Below are 25695 nucleotides of genomic sequence, written 5' to 3'. Positions count from 1 at the left end.
AAATAGAAAAAAATTAATTTAATAGACTTATTTTGTTGTTTCTTTTATCTTTTTAGTTTTTAAAATGCGCGAAAGAAACAGACAAAGAATTATAAGGTTCATTTTTTCCATAACAAAATTTTGTACTTATTTCAAATTACACTTTTATTATTACAATTATGACTGATTACTTTTTGAAAAATCAATAAAATAACTAGAACTAGACTTGCATGAGTCCTGTTGTATGCACAATTAATTTCGTTTTATATTAGAGGCCGCAAAATAAAATCTATACTAATACAAAGACGACATTATAAAATTAATAAAATTAGCGGCATTTTTTGTGTTTTGCGCGTAAGTTTAAAAATAACAAAATAAATAAACAAAAACATTATTTCTTTAAGCCATATACTAATGAAGGCAAAGGACAATAGCATTTAAAGAAAGCCAAATAATCATTAAGCATATCTAATGTTAAAAATTAGGCATTATTTTAAAATTAATAAGCAGAAGATTAATTAAAATTGATTAATTAGAAAAAAGGCGTTTCCCAAACATAAGAAATGAAAAAAAATTTATTTTATTTTTAGGTGAATAAAAATGGCCTCCTGCTTGATATATGAATCTATCAATAATTGGAAATTCCTTAATGAAGAACTAAAGGTACTTAATAATTATAAAAATGTAGGCTAATTAATAAATTATTCGATTAATTTGAAAAAAAACATAGGTAAAGAAAGAAGCAAGAAATAATTAAATATCTAGATATAAACCAAAAAGTATGTCAATTAAAATTTATTTAATTTTATTACGTTCAGGCTTCAGCTATTAGTATAAGTTCTGGATACTTAAGCCTGGCAGATTCATCACATTTAGAAGTTTATTGCATCACAAAATCACAATATCTAACTTTACTTCATTCTAAGGTAAGCTATGTATTTTTTTTGTTTTCACTCGTAAAGCTTCTTTAAATACAAGGTCATAACATTATCCGTATGCCAAAGTTCTGCTTTTGGGTCCAATATAGATTATTTAGTATGTTTACGAGTAAATTATCTACCTATTATATATCGATAATACAATTTATAAAAAAACTTCCAAAACATGGAAGTTTAGCTTTTCCTTATCTTTACCACAAGGCATCTTATGTTATAATTTTTGAATTATATCTCATAATGTCTCAAAAACCTAAGCATATATATTTTTTTGTCCTAAAATGAAATATTTTACATTGCTAATGTTGCGCTACTTACCTACATAATTATACAGTTAATTCTATAGAGAACTATTTCAGGACGTTAAAGGAATCGAACTTGTTGAGATTAACAAATTAGATAATCTATTAGCTGTGATAACACATGAAGATAGTCAATCATCTATTTACAATGTCGTTGTTTATGATATTCAAAGGTGATTATTAGATTTTAATTTTTAATTAAAAAGAAGAAATATAAAGTTTTTAAGGGAAGCAGAGCTGCTATATAACTTTTGTATGTCCGATTTAATTCATTTTTAAAAAAAGCTGAACAATTTTTTTTTTTGTAAAGAAGGACTCACCTCCTATAGAAAAGATAATAAATATATATATTCTCAAATGATTAGTTTTTTAAAAGTACCTCCACACATTTGAGTGCACAGGGTTTTGTCAGGTGGGTGTTTTAAAGAAAGAGGAAGTCATGACACCTAAATCTAAATACCAAGGGTTGTGTTGACACCCCCCTACACCCTCACTCCGCACGCCTATGCCTCTACCTTTTCTATATCATACACAAATTTGTTTTGTATTTTTTTTAATCAACTGACCAATTTGATTAAGTGGAGAAACAAGATATGAGACAATGTTACCAGAGAAAATCACCTCAATATTTTGGATGGGATTCTCTTTATATCTAGGCTCGGTAAGTTTGTTTTTAAATTTAGTTCGTAGAATAGTAAATGAGAATAGAGAATTATAGTGTATTATAAAGTTTTAAAATTTAAGTTAAGGGGGGGGGGGGATTTAGTGCAACCATCTCGTAATCAATGATTAAATGGCACTTAGAATTCGAACTTCGATCTGAAATTTTTTGTGATAATCCTTGGTAGGTCTATTTTTCCTAAATCGAACAAAAAGTTGGAAAAGTAACGGCTGTCGGCTCAGCCGTTTAGCCGTTTTTTGCCTATTTTCAGGGCAAATTCATCATTAATTACGTAGGAATCAACTTTTAAAAAATATTTTTGATTTAATTCATGTTAAATGATAGCAATAACCATTTTTTAAATTTCTAGTACCAACAGCTACCGGCTAGAACCGTTTGATAGGGTTTTTGAGCGACAAAAAGTATTATGTGGAGATAGGTTTCGTGACCAATTTGCTATTAAGATAACCAAAAAATGACAAAACGTCTGAGCCGCCAGCCGTTAGCTATTACTTTTCCAACTTTTTGTTTGATTTAGGGAAAATAGACCTACCAAGGTTTATTCATGCAAAATTTCAGATCGAAATTCAAATTCTAAGTGCCATTTAATCACTGATTACGAGATGGTTGCATTAACCCCCCCCCCCCCCCCCTTATGTAATTTTATTCTCAATTGTGAAGGTTTTGACTAACATATAATTTCTAGACAACTGGAAAAGTGTTTGAGTGTAGTATATCAATGGACGAAGAGGGTTACTCTGATAATAAGCTTATACTTTCGTTAGGTAAATACTCTTTAATAGATTTGTGTATTATAAGGAATAAACTTTCAAAAATATTAAAATAATTAAACTTTTAACAAATTATAAAATTACCTATAGAATTTCTGATTTAGATTCTAGCATAGTTCAGTTTGATGCTTCAGAAAGTGAAAGTATTTTAGGTGAGTTTGATTATTAATAAAAACTACCTATAATACAAACTAATTCTGAATAAAACATTCTATACTAAAAGTAATCTATTGATTTGCTTTAGGAATAAGTACACTGACAAGGGCTTTCATATACAATATGCAAGATAAGACACTAAAAGAGGTAAATTGCTTATATTTTAAGGGCATTCTTCAAGTTTGGTTACTTTTCACTATATAATCTGTAATATATTCTGTTTGAGCAAATACTAATAAAATATACTTAAATAAAAGGATTTATGGCCATTTTTAACTCTAATCTTAAACTTTACATTTACTATTATTTTATTCTTCTAATTTACCTCTCCAAACATGAATAATAAAAATTAAAAATTGTTAAAATTCAATTCAATGTTCATATTCAGTTATTCCTCTTATTGTTGTACTACTAGATATAATAATTCTTATAAATCCAAAATGTTGTTAGGTTGGAAGTAAATTAAGGCAAGGTAATCAGGGAATAGCTGTTGGCCTTGGCAGAGTCTGGGCAGCTCGTCCTGGTTGCAGGTAAGGACAGGATGTACATTTGAAAATCCAATAGTGCTCTACAAGTATAAAAGTTTAGATGGTGCTTTCCCTAAAAGTGACAAGCGAGCACATAACACTCTTTCCATTACATTCAAAAATAAATAACAAATAAAAGGGGGGTATTGATTTTAATAATTTGAAAATTCACAAGTGCTCTGTAGTATAAGAGTTTAGATGGTGCTTTCCCTTAAAGTGACAAGCGAGCACATAACATCCTTTCCATTATGTTCAAAATAAAGAACAAGTAAAAGTGGTGTATTTTTCTCCTTTCGCTCCTTTAGTTATATCATATTGTTATTTGTAAACTTTAGAATTTGGGAGGTTGAAATAGCAACAGCATACGTGGCAGCTACCAGACAATATAGGTGAGTCCATCATTTTCTAATTTATAAACCTTTAAGTTGGTTGTATGTTTGTTTGTGCCTTTTATGTATCCAAATCATTAGCTCAATACTATACTATACTGATTAGGTCATCTTTATAAGAAAGTTTGTATTAGGTTTAAAAGGGTAGCTGATCCATCTCAAGAAAAACGACCAAAGATCAAAAAACCTTCCCTACACTCTATAAATCTAATACCTATAATATGCTCACAAAGACTAAATGCACAGCTGATAGTATTAATAAATAATCATGAATAATAATAAAAAAAACTAGACATGCCGACTTTCTAGGCGTGTTATTTCTGAACAAGGAAGTCAGAAAATACAGACCTTTTCAAGAAATAGACACAGCTCAGGTTAAAATTTTTTGTGAAGGAACAAATTGTTTTAGTAGTGTTACAAAATAGTTATATTTTTTGTGGGTTTTTTTTGAAGTAAAAAAAGGATTAAAAGCTTATTTATCATTACTATAATACAGGATACAGAAATGGACGAAGGTTAGCAACACGAGACAGATCACTGACCGCCAGAGACAGGTCAAGCGCCAGCTCAGATGCCTCCTCTACATGTAGCACGAGTGGGCCAGGCTATGATGCTGCTGGCTGGCAGGATACGACTGGACCCAGCTCTTTAGACTCAGCTCAGCTGCTGCAGGAAGGGTCACAGAATGGAGATTCCTTTTCAAAGATTTCTGAACATGGGTTTTCTTTGTTGAGAAAATCTAGTACAACGCTAGTCAGGTATAACTAAGGATAAATCCAGTTTGGACGACAATTTTAATTACGGACGTGATTAAAAACTTAAAAAATAATACAAACAATGAAATATTTAGTTCATTTTCTCTTTTTACAGTTTTAGCGAGGATGGTGCTATTTACTTAATGGACATCCACTCTTCAAAACTCTTAGCTTGGATTTCTATCTCTGCTAAAATTAAGTAAGTCCTTTTTTTTACTATTACCTTGGTCAATTTTCTTCGCTTCCTTGCTTTTAATGAAAGCTAATTATAATAGATTTAAATTGGTAGAATTTTTTGCGACTTCCCTCAAAATGCCCAGTGACTCACCCCCCACCCCTATAAATTGGAAATAAATTGAAAATAAGTTTGGGGGGGGGGGGCGGGGGGGGGGGTTAGTTTTGTAATGGGTATTGGGTACAGGGTAGCCCTACCCGTTTAGGGTATTTCATGCATAGAAATTACAAGTTTTAATAACAAAAAAATTAAACCCTTCCCCAACCTAACTTAAACAAAATCATTTAGATATTTTATTTTCAGAGATGTAAGGGTAGAAAAGAACACGTTGTTAGTGCTAGATATCACTGGAAATATTCACCACTACACTTTTGGTACACTAGGTATGAGCATTATATATTTTTTATCGAAAATAGTCTTCAAGTCTTTTATGTCCGTATATCTGTCTAGTTCTGACGTTATGTATTTTCTCTCTCGTATAATCGAAGATTTGCATTAGTTTCATAGCGTAGCTTCTGTATATGAAGGGCAAGTCTGTATGTCCACCAACAGGTCATTGCTAGTTAAGTAAAATTACTGTACTTTTGTTTTTGGACGGTGTACAAGGTAATATGTAAGCAAAACCTTGTTTTACTTTAATGATACGAGTTAGCTCATTTTTCATCAATGTAATATGTTGATTTCTGTGTTAAAAGTATTGAATACTATTATTTTTTTTATAGATATTGTTATGAAGGCAGCTTACAATATTCAACAGGTTTGTATATATATTTATTAGGATCTTTTAAATGGCTGGAACATCAATCCATAATTTTGAAGATTAGTATTGGCTCAGAGCGTGAGTTTTATTTTGAGGGAGGTGCCTTACCCTATTATGAGATAAAATATAGCCCTGAGAAAAGAACAACTCCAATTTTTTTTCGTTTAAACAAAGGGAAAAATTGAGGCACACAGAATGCTTGGGGCAAAGCCTCTAGTATTCAATTTGTCTAAAGCAGCGCAGCAACAATAATCTGACAAAATCGCAAAAAAGTAAAGAAAACTGTTATACAGTTTAATTTAAAGAAAGAACATTTAACTATATTACTTTATCTTTGAAGTCGTTAAACAATTGTAGAGCTATTAAAAGATCTTATTTAAAATAGGATCTTGTTAATGAAATCAGAATTACCTAGTCTATTTAGTATTTTATTATTTAGTTTGATTATTGTGGAGAGATCTTTGTGGCCAATAGGAAGCAAATTAGATCTTTAGATAAGGTAGGTATTTATTTTCTCTTTGGAGTTTTAAATAATTTTTTTTGCTTTTTAATGTAATCCCTAATGATATTAAACGGAATTATCCCTTCTGTACATCACATTATTGGTTGATAAATTTGGACACTACTAGTTTGGAATTTACTAATTCTAATCTGATATAAGTACCCAAAGTTTTGGAATCATAACAATTTGGATACCAGTGTAATTTATAGTCAAATGTCTCCTCCCTCCCTGGCATAGACATAAAATTTCTTAACGATTTCTTTTTATCTGATGTGTTTCTAAAGTGGTTATAAAATTTATGAAAATCGTTAAGGGAGGATGGGGTAATTCAACCATCTCGTAATCAATGATTAAATGGCACTTATGATCCGAATTTCGTTACGAAACTTGGCATGAGTAATCCTTGGTATGTATATTTTCCAAAAATTGAAAAAGTTACGGCTAACAGCTGAGCTCTGCCGTTTAGCCGTTTTTTGGCTATTTTTAGGGCAAATCTGTCATAAACTACGTAGAAATCAAATTTTTGAAACATACTTTTGCTTTAAATCATGTGAAATGATACCAAAAACTATTTTTTAATTTTTATTACCAGCAACTACCGGCTAGAACCGTTAAAAACGTTTTGTAGGGGCAAAGAGTATTATGTGGAGATAGGTTTAGTGACGGATTTGCCCTGAAAATAGCCAAAAAAAAATGGCTAAACGGCTGAGCCGCCAGTTATAGCCACTACTGGACTGTTATATTAGCTTATAATTTGACAAACCTTTATGATATGATGAAAAACACCCTAAATTTCCCGTTTAAATGCCTATTTTTTGAGGCTTTTTTCACCGTGGGTTCTTAAACATTGAATATTTGAGTTAAGGGCAGTTTGATTTGTAATACTTAGGTGAGGGGGGGGGGGTTACTCCTTGTGCACGCCAATGATTATCATATCCAGACAATACAATTATATACATACTAAAACAAGGATGACAACATCCATAAAAGGGAAGCTCTAAAATCATAAGGTATTACAAACGAACATTAACACTTGTAGAGTGTCAGAACTTAATAAGCAGAATATAAGTTTATAAGACTAAACTAAATTATATAAACATTTTTGCAACATCGAATAAATACAAAATACTGTTTAAGGACCTTAATTATAGAAAATTTTGTTAAGATGTACCTTGTCCTAGGAATCATTGTTCTAGCATGCCTAAATAAACGATCTGTTCTTAATGTAATACGAACGTACAGACCCAAATTATAAAAAGCTTTGCTTTTAAAAATGAATTTATTAGAAACCGTAGAAGTTTGCAGATAAATTGTATAATAATATTATAATTGACTCATCAGATGAATAATTTTGTATTCAGTTTTTCAACAAAAGTTAAAATCCTACATGCTCTTGCCATTTTATCTATTTTTAGAGTAGCGAAGCTACTCTATAATTTAAAATGTCCGTCCGTCAACGGTCCCTTTATTATGGAACACAATTGACGATAAAACCTCAATAGCGGTCGTACTGTTTTATCAGGTTTTAGCTATTTTATATTTTTCACATTTTCCCCCATATCTTTGGTGTTTTTGGTCCGATTTTCAAGATTTTTTTGTGGATAATGATATAGTATCAAAATCAATGTTTTATTTGTTCTAGGCATGCGGTATTATATTTACTATGATCATCAGCCTGTCACATAAAAAATACATGTGAAAAGTTTCTTGATTTATATCTTCCAATAAATAAATTCTTTCTTTTATCAAATGCTCTTTAAATATCCTTGTCAGTGATTTTTTGCAATTTCATTTGCTACTTATGAATGTTGTCATCCTTGTTTTTTTTTATATAATAGGAAGAGTTAAAAGAAATAATTAGCATGAAAGATTTGAGCACAAGAATGAGAGAATCATCAAAGAGTATAAAAGTAAGTATTTTTTAATGTTATTTTTTTAAGTAGCAGAAAAAATACAGCAATATACCTAAGTTGTGATAGGGTACAGGGTAGAGGCTAAGTGTAGACATTAATAATTTTTTTAAACAATATTTTATGTGCTCGATAGACACGTTTAGGGAAAGCACCCAGGGATCTTAAGGGATAAGACAATGGCCAATGAATTGATGTACATCCCCAATGATGATATACAAATTTCTCCTTCTGTAGATTTAAATTAGTAGTTGAAACGTTAGAACACTCAACTTAATGAACTAACCAATCAAAATTCATTAAGGTCCCCAAAGTTGTTAGCTAAGGAATAAGAAAACGTTATTATAAAACTTTGGAGATTAGTGTAATAAACAGCCCATTATCCTCCATCTCTCTGGAAAGCACCAGCATTATACCAATATTTGAAATAATTGTAGGTATATAAATTGATGGATGCAGTAGAGAGATTGTGTATTACTCTGGATGGTAGAAGATATGAAAATAGATCAGTCTCTCAGGTTTTTATAAGTTGTTTTTATGTCTTTTGAAAAAAGGCATATTGTCATTACTTTTTCCACCAATTCAAAAACATATTTCTATTACTTTCTCGTCATTTTTATGGCCCCGGTAGCCTCAAAATAGTGATCTCCAAAAAGTTAGGCGGCGTGTGTGTGTTTAATAGTTTGAGAAACCTATAGCTTAGGGTCCAATTGAACCATCTAGGTATTCATTTATTTTAAGTTTAAAATTTTGCTTCCAATCGGCGGTTTTTAGCGGTTGGCTGCAGATTCTAAAAGAAGCTTTTTGTTTGTAAATGCTCAAAACAAAAGTATTTTTAATAATTACAAGGTATTCTCTATTCAATAATCCTTATCATTGTGATTATATTATTTTTCTTAAAAAAATTTATGTCTTTTTTTTATCATTTTAAGGATCGGCATGATAGACTATATCCAGGAAGAAATTCGTCAGTCAACGGTAAAAAGTCAAATTTAATAAATAAATGGCAGATAATTTGTAATTAAATTAAAGAATTTTTTTATTCTTGTTTAATATTATTTGAAGTAAAATATTGTTTGCTTATTGTTGCTTTGTATGACTGTACTTTTCATATAAATTCATATGTAATATTTATTTTTAGTAGCGAAGCTACTCTATAATTCACTATGTCCGTCCGTCAGTCAGTCCGTCCGTCCGTCAGTCAGTCCGTCCGTCCGTAACGCTATGGGGGAAATGGGATTTACTCAGCTCCTATAAAAGATAGGATTCTGAAATTTTTTGACAACATTCCTATCATTAAGGAGCACAATTAACTATAAAACATCAATGGCGGTCAGACGGCTTTTTAGCAGGGTTTAGGCTATTTTTTTAATTTTGCACATTTTCCCTCATATCTTTGGTGTTTATGGTCCGATTTTCAAAATTTTTCTAGTTAAAGATATCAAAATTAAATTTTCCGTCGTTTGGAGAAAACTATAATGACGGTCAGACTACCTTTTTGCAGGTTTTTGGCTATTTTTATATTTTTTACATTTTCTCCCATATCTTTGGTGTTTATGATCCGATTTTCAAATTTTTTTCAGTTATACATATCAAAATCAAATTTCACATTGTTTGAAGAAAACAACTATGACAGTCAGACTGCCTTTTAGCAGGTTTTTGGCTATTTTATACTTTTTACATTTTCCCCCATATCTTTGGTGTTTTTAGTCCGATTTTCAAAATTTTTTCAGTTAAAAATATCAAAATTAAATTTTCCGTCGTTTGGAGAAAACAAAAATTACGGTCAGACTGCCTTTTTGCAGGTTTCTGGCTATTTTTATATTTTTTACATTTTTCCACATATCTTTGGTGTTTTTAGTCCGATTATAAAATTTTTTCAGTTAAAGATATCAAAATTAAATTTCACGTCGTTTGAAGAAACAACCATGACGGTCAGTCCCATCCACAAAATTTTGTGCTTTGCTACGTATGGATGTTGTCATCCTTGTTTATATTTAATTTTCATAATTTTTTTATATTATTTTAGATGATCTAATTGGAGGAAAAAGCCACTCTCAGGTAATTTATTAATCCTATAATATTATTAGGACTTGATTAGATATACTTCGCTATAAAATTGTACTTTGTTGTCCCATGAATAGATAATTATACCTACATAAAAATTGGTTGTTTGAAAAGTTAAAAATCACATGTTTAAAATGGACGTTCAGACATTCTGGTGATGATTATAGAGTTACTACGCTTTCTAAATTGTACCTTACTACTACAGGAATCAACATGTTAAATTTTAAACCGATAGGATAATTTAAACATGCCTAAATTAACGACGAAATCTATGGATGGACAGACGCAAGGACGAACCGACCCTAATAATAGAAAAGCCTCGCTTTTAAAAAGGACTTTATCAACTTATTAAAAGAAGATCTAATAAGTTACGGTTAAGAAAATCTTTTCCTTGTTTATTCAATGTTTTTGTCAGTAGTGGAAACATTAACATTTTTATAAGCGCTAGAAAGTTTCAGCGATTCCCATGACGATTAGGTTTTTTTTCAGTTTTTTTCTCAATATTTTTTATGTTTTATTCAATGGTAGGTACTTTTTATATTGTTTTCAAAAACATTGAGAAAAAAATCTTCGAACTGAAAAATATTGAGAGAGAAAAAAATCCTCCAATGAAAACATCCAAAAATGTTAAAATGCTGATCTCTTTAGTGCTCCTGGTAAAAATAAAATGTTTTGTTTCTAGGAGGATTTATTAGATAGTGGTGACAGACGTAGACAAGCCCTTATTACGGGCAAACTATCTTTATCAAGGTATAAATACTGCATTGCATTATATACAAGTAACAGGATATCAGTCTGTTTTTAGCGTGAGATTTCGCTAACAACTTGACCGAAATGGTTCTCTTTTACATTAGGCTTCTTATAGATCCAGGGAAGGTTTATAACAATTTTTAGTGATTGAGGGTCGACTTCTACCCCCTCTCCCCTTTAATCGTAAATGCCCCTAGAGGCCTCTATAGGCGTAGCCCCTATTTGGTAATAAGAGTAGGGTATCTTTTAATGCACTATCTAAATTCTTCTGTTCAGTTTTAATGATTGAACCATTTTTTTGTAGCAAGGAGTTAACATTGACTGGAGTAAGGAAGCTGTCAGCGGCTTCGGCAGTTTCTGGCCGCCACCTGTCAGCGGACAGCAGCAGGGAGCTGTCAGCAAGTGAACAGGGACTCCAGGCTTTACAGCTTTACAAAATTAAACAATCAGCAAGGTATCTGTTTGTTATTTTCCTAGAGACCGCAAACCCCACCACAAGTTTTACAATAATGTTTTCTTATTCTTTGGCTTTGGTTTGTTTATTAAGTTGAGTGTTCAAACTTTTCAACCAAAAATTTTAATCTACAGAAGGGTAATTATGTGTCATCATTAGGGATGTACACTATTGTCTTATCCCTTTAGATCCTTGCAAGGACGTACATGGAAATGGGGGATAACACATGATGAGATGTTTGACCCCCTGCTCTCATACAATTGCAACCATAATTTTGACCTTTCACAGCCAAAATGTTGCTCTCTTTTTTTTTGGGGGGGGGGGGGGGTTATACTCCCCTGGTTTATATTTGTATAAAATGTATGCACAATTTGATTTCATGGTAAAAATAGAATATATTTGTTAAAAGTCTAATGTAATTTAGAGATACACTAACCCGGGATGAGGGAAGTTTATACAGTTTAACCAGCACAGCAGACTTGTCACCAACAGAATGTATGCACAAGGTACTAATATGATAATAGTAGCGTATCTACTCACTAACAGGTTTGTCTGTTCGTCCTTACGTCCCTCTACATCTTGTGTATCTCGCTTTTACTTGATACGTAGTTTTATAGTTTTTACCGTTTAACAGTATGAATATTTATTTAAGCGATTATTTTCTGCAATTAGGGTCGGTCCGTTCCTCCATCCGTCCGTAACGGATAGCTCTGATCGTGTATTTTTTTTTGTATTTAAATGTTTTATACTAGCTTCTAAGACACGTTTAATTACAATCAGACATATAAACACAAATACATACATCCAGATTATCCAGATTTATTATCGTGAAGGATTTTACTCTATTTGTAGAGTATGGATGCGCTTATCCTTGGTCTAGAGGAAAGAGCTCGTAGTGCGGGTCTGGAGATTGATACAAACAACAAGGAAGCCCACGAGGAAACTATGCAAGACGAAGATACTGCCGAGGAACAAGACAACACAGATCAAGACGCATACAAAGAGAATGGAGATGAGAGAAGTTCTAGAGATGATAATGGAACCTCTTTTCTTTCAAAAAGAATTGTTAAGGTAAAATTTCTGAATTTGATTTTTTGTCTAAAAAAGCTCACAGCTTTGGTATTATTGTATTATTTTGAGTCATAAACCACTTGTCTCTCTTACATTTTAAAAATGGTTCACGGTTCACAGAAAAGAAGAAAGAACGCCAGAACTATAAATTCTAAACAAATTAAAAAATACCAGATATAAAATCAGTCATTTTAAGTTCTTTTTTATCATGTACACAGAAACTGTTAAACCAATAAAGCATGCAAACATAATAATTTACAATAGCTGAAAAAAGGCAATCTTATTACATGTCAGGAGCTAAGAAGTGCAGAGTTGGATAGCAGAATGGGAAGATTGGCAACCATTGCAAGCAAACTTATTGACAGCCTGGAACTAAGGTAGCAAAACTTTATATACAACAACGGGTATAAAATTTAAACTATGTGTAATTATAAGCGGCTACGCCCCTAGAGGCCTATAGTGCATTTAAATGTTTTTTCCAATCTTTCACAAGATCAGCTGTTTACAAAAAAAAATTTCGGATTTAGTTATATTTTTTTTGCGATATCTCTTGTGAGGATGATTATATTCTCCACCAAAATGGCTGTAAACTTTCCCAGGACCTATGATAGGCTATATTGTAAAGGAGAACCATATCGTTACGGCGGTTAGTGAGATCCTTTGGTACAGACACACAGTCCGAGATCATGTTACTTTTATAGTATCCAAAATTTTTAAGCTTATGAATACCCAGCTAGAAACGTCGTAAGGAAACTCGCATTCGATATGTAGTATTTTATCGCCAAAATCTTATTTAAGATTTTATAGCAAAAATCGAAAAAAATCGCTAGGGATTAATTCGATTTTGTAGTAAAAATCGCGGCAACCACGATTTGGCTAAGATATCGTGTGTGTCTCACACTGTATGTTTGTCAACACACACTTACAAACAGACTCACAACCAACTTATAATCAAAATCATTGTGTGATAAATATAGTTTATAAAATTGCCGCTAGGTATTCACGTTACTTTATGTAGACAATTTGAATTTTTTTGTTATCAAACAAAATAAATTCAAAACTGGTATGACATAATGTCATAATGTGTTAATGATCTATTATTAAAAAAATTAATTGTTGAAAGCATTTTCATTTTAAACAACACTATAAGTACAAAAATGTCTTGATGGTACTTTAAAATAACCAATATCAAGGATTACACAACTTCCTCTCTATTCTAATTATAATGGTAACTGATGTAATCTCACCCCTTATTATTATTGAGTACATAATATACACATAGAGATTGTGACCCTTTCTCTCTCTCTCTCTGTATTAAATGTACAATTTTTGTTTATTATGAAATTGATTTTTTTAGCTCGATTTCTTGAACAAACAGCTTGGTACATAGGGTTTACTAGGGGGAAATTCCTTATGTGTTACCTATGTGGACTTAGGGAAAGTGATTCCCTATGACGAACTTACAGAAAGTGTCTCAAGAATAATACTTATGTTATCTGTGCGTATTTTTCACATATGTAATTAGCTGAGGGAAGTAAGCTGTCATAAGTATTTAAAAGCAATGTTGCCACATTTTTAATTATTATGTTGTCCAATTTTTTTAACAGTTTGATTTACACAAAGCCCATTTTGAAGATCTTATTAAATGTCTTCTTCTCTAAATTCCGGAAATAGAATCATAAAATGATAATAGTAAACATAACTATTATTTTTAAGTATTAATATAATTTTATAGAAACAATAATTTAATCAATATAATAACTTTTCTTAATTATTTAGGTAATACAAATATGTCCTTAAATTTTTTTCTCTTATTAACAAATTAAGTTTACAAAGAGTGTAGATAAATTAAGAAAAATACAAAGAGTAAATCTTTATACAAAAGTAACAGGATGTTTATCTGTATGTTCGTCTGTACCAAAGGATAATTGAACAAAATCTTTTTTGCAGGGACAGTGTTTGTCTCTGTAATATTTATCTTTTAGAGAAACTGCAGCTGCTGAAATCGCTGCCACTGGCAAAAAAAATTTTTTCACCATTTCTTGCCATATCAGACAATATTGTATCATTTAAGACCATGTTATTTTTTTCCAAAAATTTTCCACTGCGAGAGCACTTAGTAATTTTTTGTAGAATTTTTAATAATAAATTCTATTGTTAGGCTTTTATTTTTATAGTTTGTTAATGGTCTACATAAAAAAAGCAGTTACATCCCCCTTGAAGAAATTAATTAAAACCGTGGTGGGATTAGAATTATTTAAAGAGTTTTATTTTCTATATTTTCTTCCATATAGAACAATTTTTATCATTGTTTATTTTAATTTTCTCGAGCTTTTTTATTTGTGTTTAAATTCTAATCTACAAAAGTACCTTGAAAAACATATCTACTTAATTCTACCCTCCCGAAATTATTGTTATTATGCACAAATGCCCCGTAAAAATCGATTATTACTCATGTATTTGACAGCTAAGCTTAGGTAAAACAGCTTATTCACATAAGGAATAGCCTGTTCCCCATGTAACATAAGGATTGAATTCACATATGTAAATGACGTCCACTTAGGGAATTTACTTCGGGAATTCACTTCGGTTTTACATCGGGATTGTTCATGATACACTTTTTCTATGAGTTCACTCAGTGAAAGCTGTCATAGGGAATATCAAATTCTTCAAGAAATCGAGCTATTATGGAACCTTTTCCTTACACTAAACTACACGATGTTAAATATTTTTAAATGTACTTTTTATTCACGATTTTGGCACGATATCGCTTACGAACCTTACGATATCGCTTAAGATTTCATGGGTGTATCGCGCAGCTGTAAGTACCTTTTCGACCATTTATCGTATGATATCGTCAATGTGAATAGGGCGATTATTTAGCGATATCGTAAGAACTCGTGCGAGATTACTCTACGACATCGCAAGCGATTGTAGCTTGATAGTAACTCGACTTTCTGGCTGGGTAAAAATACGTATTTAAACTTTGAGTAACATTATAATTTCAGTAGATGTCCCCTTCATTCTTGTTTACACTTTTTGTCAATTGGGATTATTCAGAAGCCTAAAACACAAATTATGTTTCTGCAAATTCCACTTTATCAATCTAAATTTGTCAAAATTGTACAAAATTACAAATAAAGTTGCAGGTGCCGCACCCTGTATAAGAAAATCTGTATAGTTGATATTTATTTTAGAAATGCGCACTGTAAGAGTTTTGCAAATGAGTTTGTCTCTATTTACCTGGGTAAGACTTTATTTATGTTTTAAATGAAAAGCTTTTCTACATTCAGGAAACGTCCGTCCGTAACGCATAGCTCTGTTCGTTAATTTAGTCATGTTTAAACTTAGAACCGTCCCATCTATTTCAAACTTAACAGTTTGTTCCCTGTGTAATATTAAGGTATGATTTATCAACATAGCAACTCTACAAATATTTCAGAAAGTTTTGAAATACACATTCCTGAACTATTAGGCACAACTTTATAAGCGAAGCCTCATTAATAAAGCCAATCAACAAGTTTGGTCTGTTTGGAGAATATTTTTTTACGGCATTCTATGCGCTAGAGCCCAAAGTTAGAAAAAATTAACCAAGAAAAGGAAATTTTCATTGGTGCTAGTGCTCAAAGTCCAAGTTAACCAAAAGAATGAATTTTAGATCCATATTTAGAAAAGTTTTGAAACATCCAATACTTTTTTTCTTAGATTTTAAGAAGGCTGTCTATGACAAAGAATCTGAAAACGAGGATACTATAGAAACACCAGGAATAAAGTTTAAACCATATGATATCTTTATATATTCTTTTAATCACAGTCGCAATAGCGGCACGTAAAATATTTTATTTTTAATCTATGTTGATATTAGCTTTTTACCGAAATATTTTTCGCCACTTGATGGGATTAGTTATGTTTTTCTTGTTTATTTTACGATTTCACTTGAGAGGGTGGCGGTGATACCCTCCCCAAAAATAGCTATAAACCTTCCCAGGACATATGAGAGAAGCTAATCTGTAAAGGAAAACCATATCGGTTCAGCGGTTAGTAAGATCCTTTGTACACACAGACATCCTTTTACTTTATGATAAGGATTTAATAGGTCTACAAAATAATGGTTTAAATATAAAACTGAAATAGATTTATCATCCTGTCTCGACCGTCAACAACAGAGAGATTTAAATCTAGGAATGATTTTTAAAATATTTCTTTTTTTAACCAATTTTCATGCTTTCCACTTTTCACGACCATAATATAACCTAAATGTTTATTCTTTAGCTTTAGAACCTAGTATTTAATGGAAGTCATGTACTAAGTTTACAGAAAGTTATAATAGAAATCATTGATGTTGCCAGCTCTTGTGGTGATCCTATCAGACCCGAAACTGTTGAAATTATTTGTGTGTCCTGTTTGGGAAATCATGCAGCTGGACCTGGAGATACAGAATCAGGATTTAGCTGTTCACCAGGTATAGTTGGGAGATCATGAAGCAGGACCTGAAGATACAGAATCAGGATTTAGATGTTCATCAGGTATAGTTGGGAGGTTATGAAGTAGGACCTGGAAATGCAGAATCAGGATTTAGCTGTTTATCAGGTATGTTTGGGAGGCTATGAAGTAGGACCTGGAGATACAGAATCAGGATTTAGCTATTCACCAGGTATAGTTGGGAGATCATGAAGCAGGACCTGAAGATACAGAATCAGGATTTATCTGTTCACAAGGTATAGTTGGGAGATCATGAAGCAGGACCTGGAGATACAGAATCAGGATTTATCTATTCACAAGGTATAGTTGGGAGATCATGAAGCAGGACCTGGAGATACAGAATCAGGATTTAGCTGTTCATCAGGTATGTTTGGGTGATCCCACCCCTAAGAAAATAGCTTAAAACCTTCGCAGGACCATTAGGTATACTCTCGGAAGACTAGAGCCCAATCAGTTAAGAAGTTACCGAGATCTTAAGATTCAGACGGACATAATTCTACCAAATTTATCTCTAGAACTTGACCTTGGTATTTGAAGAACAGATTGTCAGAGAAGACATGGTACTGGCAAAAACTTTAGGTATATTTTTTACAATAAAAAATCTCAGGGATATAAAAGGATAAGATAATGGTTGATAAATTGATGTTCATCCCCAATGGTGATACACATATTTACCCTTTCTGTAGAGACAATTAGTGGTTGAAACGTTTGGACACTTAACATAATAAACCAACCAAAATCAATAAAAGTCCCCAAAGTTCTTAAGCCAACGAATAAGAAAACGTTATTTTAAAACTTTTAAATTATTGGCTAGACTAAATGCAGAGTTCTAGAATGAAATAAACTATATATTTATTGTGCGGTCCCTGGCTAAGTAAGTTTTAATTCTAATTTTTAGGGGGAAATTTTTTTCTCGATATACCGTAAAGTTGGGTGCAATCTTCTAGTCAAATATGCTTATTGCGTCAAACTGTTCTTAATCATATGCGTTTGTTAATAATAAAGAACAATTTGACCTTTTAAGCGTATTTGACTGTAAGCTGGCACACAACTTTACGGTATATCGTGAAAAAATGCCCCTTTTGTGTTTCAGAATGTTTTAGCGGACTTCTGGACATTGATAGATTACTTGAATGTTTGAATGTTACACATTATTATACTCTGCATTATCTAATAAGGTAAACATTTTATAAAAATAGAGATTTGATTTGTCACAGTCAAGCGTTTGTCGCATTTACTGTTTGACGTATCTGGGTTTGACGTAGTACGCTTTTTACGTATCGGATGCTAGAATATATATTTATCGTATTATAGACAGTTCTCCGCAGTTAGTACAAAGAAAAATTATAGGATTAATTTTTTAGCTTGGATTGTAAGCGGAGTCCCACCCTTGGTCCTGTGATGCTAGAAGAGGTAATTATAGTTATTGATCGCATCGTATTATGAACAGCGTTCCGGCACGGGTTAACAAAAATGTTTTAAATATTACGATTGTAGTTATATTTTTATATTCGTAGAAAACTGGAAATATTACGAAACGATACATGATTTTTCACTGTGGCAGAGAACCAATCATAGCTTCAATTCCTTACACAAATTGATAAAACTATACTTTTTCCGTGTTTAAAGACGTCTTATAATCAGTTTGTTTCCAGCGACTTTTTTTTTATTAAAAAAATGAGGAATACACGGCCTTCCCCCGCCCAATAATTCATTCCACTTACTCCCACCTCCCTTCTCCCTAGAAACAACAGGAAAAGGGTGCCGTGTATTCTTTTTTTTAAAGAATTACTTATTACTTATGGATCCTTTTTTTAAAAATGAATTACTTATTTTTTGTCATAATTTGAACAATATTAATATTATTTTATTAAAGGTTACTGAAGAAAATATTTATAATTGTTCAAACTTTATTTCAACATACAAAGGATTTTCTGTGCTTCACTTAGTCAGATATATAGGTAAGCTTTTTCAGATTTTTTTTAAACCATACCCCTGAACAAATTTTCTAAGTTTGGGGTCTCTCCGCCCCTTATGATTTTTCCTCTACCTACCATAAAAAAAAGCGTAGACGTCATTGGTTTTTTTTTTTTGCGGCGTTGCTACAAAAGACCTAATCCTACCAAAGACCTAACGTTTCAAAAGACCTAAATTACAAAAAAAACCTAAAACTAAGTAAGACTTAGGCATAATGCTAAAATCTAATTTCAAAAGATCTAAATTACAAAAGACCTCACTCTACAAAAGACCAAGGCTGTAAATCTAAACTGTTTCTAAACTAAAAATAGAAAAATAACAAAAACAAGATTTAATCAACAAAATTTTTTTCTCTCAGTTGAAATTCAGAAGATTAATTTTGAGTGTGGCCTACATGTTATTCAAAATCAAGTAAAGTACCTTTTTTATATTATATTTACAAGATTTCAAGTAATTAAGACGAATTGTTCTTTTCTCCCGGTAGAGCAAAATTCTTCACCCTTTATAAGCTGAATATGAATCCATAGAAAAAGAGTATTTTTTGTCTATTTTATGTTTATGGTCTCAGAACAAACTAGTATGTAGACTAAGGTTGTCAAAGCTGCCGAAAGTTTCAATACTAAATGCTTTGCAAGCTATTTCTGTTTTATGGGATATGTAAATCTTTTTATCATAAAACCAATAATAATACATATAGCCTTTTAAGGGTTAATTCACAAACAAATGAATTTACAATATAATTCAGACATTAAAAATTTAGTTCAAATTTAGTTTAAAAATATTTATATTCTTATTCAAGAGGCCCCTCCTATCAATTACAAGACATTGTCCCCAATCTTCTGGGAAAAGGGAATACTTTGAAAGTCAAAACTATAAAATAAAATTGTATTTAGGTTCTATCTCTACCACCAATTTGTGTGTTCTATGTCTGCCTGCAATGTTACTCATTCCTTAATTCAATAACTTCAGGTAAAGTTCATTTTATTTATCCAAATATCAAATAATAGGAGGTATAATCATATGTTTGTCTGTTTCTACTGACATCTTTTTTTCTCCATCTTAGATACTTAAAACTGTTCTTGGGGTCTATAGAATAGTAGGTCAACACTTTCTAAATGCTCTCTATAACGTTGTGTACTTTAATTGATTGATTGATTGGTTCAATCCAGCAGTGTCCAACTTTTATACCAATAATTCCAATCTACAGAAATGTTAATTTTGCACATCATCATTGTGGATTTACATCAATTTTAGCCCATTGTTTTATTATTCCAAATATATACCTATGTACATACAATTTGAGCGGATATGGAATAATTTAGCAGAGATGTAATTGTAAAGGGATAAGCCAATAAACGATAAATTGATGTACATCCCCAATGAGGATACACAAAATTAACCTTTCTGTAGATGACAATTTGTGGTTGAAACGTTTGGAAACTCAACTTAATGAACCAACCAATCAAAATTCAATTGAATTTCCCAAAATTGTCAAGCTAACGAAAAAAAACTTTACAATAAAACTTTGGGACTGGTGTAATAAACAGCCCAAGGTCCCCTCACTCCCTGATAATTTACTTATACCCATTAAAATGCAGTATATAGTAAAATTTCTATTAAAAAATTCTATATATTTAAAAGAATCAAAATTCTTATAAAAGAAGTTTGAGTCAATGGGATATACAAGATAAAAACTATAATTTAGAAAACTCCAGGACTGGTGATCTTTATGGACAAATCCAGGCTGAGTGGTCAACCTTCATGGCAAGAGCAATGGCTGTCCATGTTCCAGGTTACAAATATTTAGTAAATATACGCGGCATGCACGCAAATGGTAATGTGTCGGGAAGGTGTAGGGTTTAAGTTTGGACCACACTGCGTCATACTAAAGAGGTACTTTCTACTGCTGCTGTTTAAGGCGCTTGACATTATTATTGAGATAGGGGAATGCCTTGTTTAACAAGCCCAACTCATTTTCATTTCAGTTTAATTGACTATTAAAATGTAACAGATATTTTATTTCTTATTTTTTTTTGGGGGGGGGGCGGTGGGGTTTCTTTCTAGAAATGATTTTTCTTGGGACGATTTAACTTTTAAGAAGCTACGTTGTAAAGGGGAACCATAGCGAGATCCTTCCGTACAGACACACAAAAAGACACACAGGCAGATATCCTGTTACTTTTATATAAAAATTGATGAATTTGTTAAGGTTGGCCACGAGATTGGCAACAAGTGATGAAGCAGCACCCAAATTTCTTTCATTTTATAAAGAACACCTTTAAAGCAGCAAACCTTCATTTCCTTGGAAAACAGTCTGCTATAAAAGGTAAGCTTTTTAACAATTTAGCGGCTGTGTTCCTAGTATCTAGGTTCATTGTATTCAAAGAAGCAAAAAAGTGGTAAAATAGCCTAAAAACCATCCAAGGATCTGTAAAAAGATTCCATTAAATGGAGAACCAAATCGGTCCAGTAGTTATCTAAATTAAGAAACCGACAAAATTTATTTTTTTGAATATGATAAATGCGGTAGATTTCATCGAATTTTTGCTTTTAATTAAGAGACATTTATTGTGTTGAAATAAAGATTAAATTCATTGCCTACAATTTTACATTTTAATATCCTAACTTAAATAGAATTGGCGTGGGCAAGGCTTGAAAAAGAGCAAGTAAACAGGATTTCAAATGTTTTGTTGAGTTCAAGGTGTTAAAAACTTATGGCATAAGATATCGTCAAATGCTAATTATATCAAAAAAACATTAATTGTTTTGAATATTTATGTATAGTTACAAAATACTTACAGTTATAGTAAGTCCCTTTACACAAAGATACTTAACAATAAAGAGATATAAGCATTGTTATATGTACGGAATAACATTCTAGGTTCCCACAAGAGCTTAGAACTATTGGAACTAAGTCCCCTAAACAATTTGTTAATGGAAGTAGAAGGAGTTGATTCCTCTCCTGTCAAACAGCTGGGATGGGCCAAGACATTCTCCTTCATGCCAGGGCTTGTCAGGTATACAGTAGAACGGATTACTTTTTTATTCTGGTGTATAAATGTATAGAGAACAAGGTCCCATGCTAATATTAGATTAAAATATAAAGACAAATAAAAAAAATTTGGACCTTACTATACCTAGTGTGCTTTTATTAATTGTAATAATGGTACGGCTTATTTAACCCACTTACCATTGACAGAAATTAATAAGCAACATCTAATTTCCTTCATTGGCCTGGGGCACTTTGTACAGGAAAATATCAATATGAAGTAAAAATATTCTTTCGTATTTTCAGATGTTTGTTACTAAATAAAGAGCTTTCCATGCCAGAGCTTCCTTTACTAGTAGAATTAGGAGACCCAGGTAATATTCTATATACTAAAGTAACAGAGCGTCCTTTACTAGTAGAATTAGGAGACCCAGATAATATTCTATATACTAAGGTAACAGAGCTTCCTTTGTTAGTAGAATTAGGAGACCCAGGTAATATTCCATATACTAAAGTAACAGAGCTTCCTTTGATAGTAGAATTAGGAGACCCAGGTAATATTCTATATACTAAAGTAACATAGTTTCCTTTTGTTAGTAGAATTAGGAGACCCAGGTAATATTCTATATACTAAAGTAACATAGTTTCCTTTGTTAGTAGAATTAGGAGACCCAGGTAATATTCTATATACTAAAGTAACATAGTTTCCTTTGTTAGTAGAATTAGGAGACCCAGGTAATATTCTATATACTAAAGTAACATAGTTTCCTTTGTTAGTAGAATTAGGAGACCCAGGTAATATTCTATATACTAAAGTAACATAGTTTCCTTTGTTAATAGAATTAGAAGACCCAGGTAATATTCTATATACTAGCTAAAGTAACATAGTTTCCTTTGTTAGTAGAATTAGGAGACCCAAGTAATATTCTATATACTAAAGTAACATAGTTTCCTTTGTTAGTAGAATTAGAAGACCCAGGAAATATTCTATATACTAAAATAACATAGTTTCCTTTGTTAGTAGAATTAAGAGACCCAGGTAATATTCTATATTCTTAAATTTTGTTTACCACTAGACCAATCATTCCGCTATATACGTTGGCATCAAGAAGATTACAGACTATTAGAAAGGGTTTTTGACACCCCTTCGTCCTTGTTCATTTACTTTTTCTAATATATGTCTATCCTTGTAGAACTGTTATATGATGTTGGCCTTTTATCTGAAGAGAACTGTGATACTACTGTACAACATATTCTCCAGGTTTACAAACAGGTAATCCGTTTGAAAAAAATAACAGAATGTCCGTCTGTCTATCTGTATGTATTGCGTCTTACCGATGGATATCACTAACCGCTGCTGGACCGACGTGGTTTTCATTTTCAGTGAGGCTTATCATAGGTCCAGGGAAGGAATATAACTATATTTGATGAGGATAGCTTCGCCCTTCCAATATTAAATTTTCAAACACTTTCTTTATTAATTTCTCCTAAAGGCCAGGGTATTAGCCGCTCGACCTTGTGTAAAATTAACATGATGTCTGTATGTATGTGTGTCTCTGTGTTTAGCGAATGAACTCGCTAACCTTTACAGTAAAGCTAATTATAGGTCCAGTGAAGTTTTATAAGTATTTGGGGGGAGGATATCTCCCAAGAAAAATCGCAACTAGAAGAAATAACTCCAATCCAAATTTTTTGTATTTTGTTCTTAAAACTAAAATTGAAAATGAAGAGTGACTCTTCCCATTCTCTGAAGTGCCCAAAGGGTGATAGCCGCTATTGTTTACTTATGTTTTCAAGGGCCCACGCGGCAGTCATATCCGGAGGGGAAAGCACTATTTCTTTTATAAGGCTAACAAGGCCTGGTGAACACCTTCCCCTTTTTAAATCCCTCTCCCAGAAATAAGAACCGCTTAATGAACCCTGCATGCAACTGATTAAATTTTAAAAAATTAATGTAACATAAAATACAATCAGTTGTGCGCAAAGCTTACCAAGGATTCTCACTTCTAATCTCCATGTGCATCTGAATCCTAAATTAGAGAATCATACATGTATTAAAATAAAATTTGTTTGCAGGACGAGTGCCCGTTGGTCTGGTCTGAACTGGCCAAGTTTCTGCGTAAATCCTGTCCACCCCACAAAACATTCCAATTATTAATACATTTAGGAAAGAATACAGTTCAATCTTAAAAATGAAATTTATCAAATATTTCCTGTTTTTTGGGAGGCTTGAAAAAGCTGTCCGTTCCAATTCAAGCATAAACAATCTACTTCTGCTTTTTGTGCATGGGCATTTTTTTAATTAAGAAAGATTTTAGTCTAGCCGTTTAAAAGCTTTCACTTAATTATCTTAAATTAGTTGCATCAATTCATCAAAAATTTGTAGCAAGTCAATAATGTTGTCAATTCAACAACTATATTTTAAATGCCAAACAATACTTTTTTCATTGTATAAATCTCTAATGATGTTTATATCATAAAGCATTAATCATTCTTCGCTGAATTGTTTTTTAATGAAAGAAGCTAAACTTTTCTATTAAATTTTTTGTACAACTGTTGAACTGTATTAATAAATTTAGCTGTGTTATTTAAACCCGGAGATTTACCTCAAAGGTAGGCTTTGTGGCAGTTTGGCGATGAAACCGATTAATATCCGCTGTATTCAAACCGGTTTTAAGTCACGCTGAAAAATTGTGTTATGTATCGTATAAATTACAATTTTTCACGAATATCAAAATAAAAATCATATAATGTATACTATTTTTGGGGGGCAACGAGGGTATATTAAAAACGTTTCAGAAATTTTGTTTATTTTAGTTTGTATGCAGAGCTTATAACAGATCAATTGAGAGCAAGAAACGGCTAAAGAAAATTTGGTGCTTCAGTACAAGTTGAGCACTGTTCTAACCCTCCATCCTGCACGTGCACTTTAGACAGTACTTTTTTTACAAGGGAAAATTATAGTGTCTGGTGTTTCAATATAAAACCCATTTTAAAAACTTTCATATTGGTTGATTTATATATAAGTAAAAGTATTTGATCTAAAAATTCTTTCAGATGTAATGCCATACACTATGAATTTTATCTATTTTGGGATCTAGTGCAGTTCACGGTAAAACATCGCTGGTTACTTTATATTAAAAATCTACGAACTTCAAAGGCTGCTAGCTGCCAAACGGCTGAACGTTCATTTCATTCGTTAAGCAGCATAAGAAGGCCTGTAAATAATCTGGAATGTATAATATCCATTGATATAAAAGGAAAGCTTAGCTGAAAAAAACTGCGTAAAAAAAGACTTTTTCGAGCATTTTTGTGCACTGCGAGATAACTGCGCGTTAAGACATATAAGTTTTCCGGAATTTTAATGTTAGGGGGAGATTTGAAATCTGCATCAAATTTTAAGGATTTTTTTTATAAAATTCGTTTTTTGTATAATTCTTTATCTAAAAGCGGAAATGCATTTTAAGTTAATTAATTTTGACCAATAGGATGGGTGGATTTTAAACTACCTGCGCTCTAATTGGTTGAATAATTTACAACATCCAATCAGAGCGCAGATTTTTTAAATCCACCAATCACAGATGCCAAAATTAATTAACTTAAATTGCATTTCCGCTTTTAGATAAAGAATTATAGAAAAAACTAATTTTATAAAAAATCCTTAAAATTTGATGCAGATTTCAAATCTTCCCCTAACTTTAAAATTCCGGAAAACTTATATATCTTACTGCGCGTATTGAAGCTTCTATACCCGATTACTTTTAGGTCGTATTTTTTCCGTAAAGAATTTTGTGGGTGCATTGCATAATATATGAATTCCGCTAGCGGGCTTCAAAGTCCACAAATTAAGTCAATCGTTACTATGAACAATTTCCCGTGAACTGCACTTGACCCAAATATTGTGATTATAAACATGCAATGCAATATATGTTTTATTCCTTTATTGTTAACCACCTCAATCCTAAACCCACCTCTATAGAAGAAATAAATAAATTCACACTGA

General features: G+C 31.8%; 1 protein-coding gene across 1 annotated transcript; it reads left to right on the top strand.

Moving 5' to 3' along the window:
• The first annotated feature begins 353 nt into the window (after positions 1-353).
• Positions 354-25695, top strand: p (WD40 repeat domain-containing protein pink). The gene is made up of 43 exons (XM_080160505.1): positions 354-464; positions 570-642; positions 798-905; positions 1274-1389; positions 1796-1877; positions 2584-2662; positions 2773-2820; positions 2913-2971; positions 3275-3354; positions 3687-3740; positions 4050-4114; positions 4237-4498; positions 4611-4694; positions 5034-5113; positions 5453-5487; positions 5930-5989; positions 7831-7902; positions 8340-8420; positions 8835-8880; positions 9932-9963; positions 10652-10719; positions 11024-11173; positions 11598-11679; positions 12026-12244; positions 12539-12621; positions 15442-15491; positions 15950-16009; positions 16379-16426; positions 16594-16706; positions 17242-17305; positions 17820-17904; positions 18091-18139; positions 18603-18687; positions 19062-19114; positions 19597-19672; positions 20409-20495; positions 20913-21029; positions 21585-21720; positions 21999-22066; positions 22886-22965; positions 23769-23859; positions 24272-24305; positions 24510-25695. The coding sequence occupies exons 2-43, from the start codon at positions 580-582 to the stop codon at positions 24556-24558; spliced, it is 3453 nt and encodes a 1150-aa protein (XP_080016631.1). The 5' UTR covers positions 354-464; positions 570-579; the 3' UTR covers positions 24559-25695.

This window comes from Acartia tonsa, chromosome 5 (genome assembly GCF_053477335.1).
Source record: "Acartia tonsa isolate MP-2025a chromosome 5, ASM5347733v1, whole genome shotgun sequence".
Lineage (NCBI taxonomy): Eukaryota > Metazoa > Arthropoda > Copepoda > Calanoida > Acartiidae > Acartia > Acartia tonsa.
This window is presented reverse-complemented; position numbering and strand designations above follow the sequence as displayed.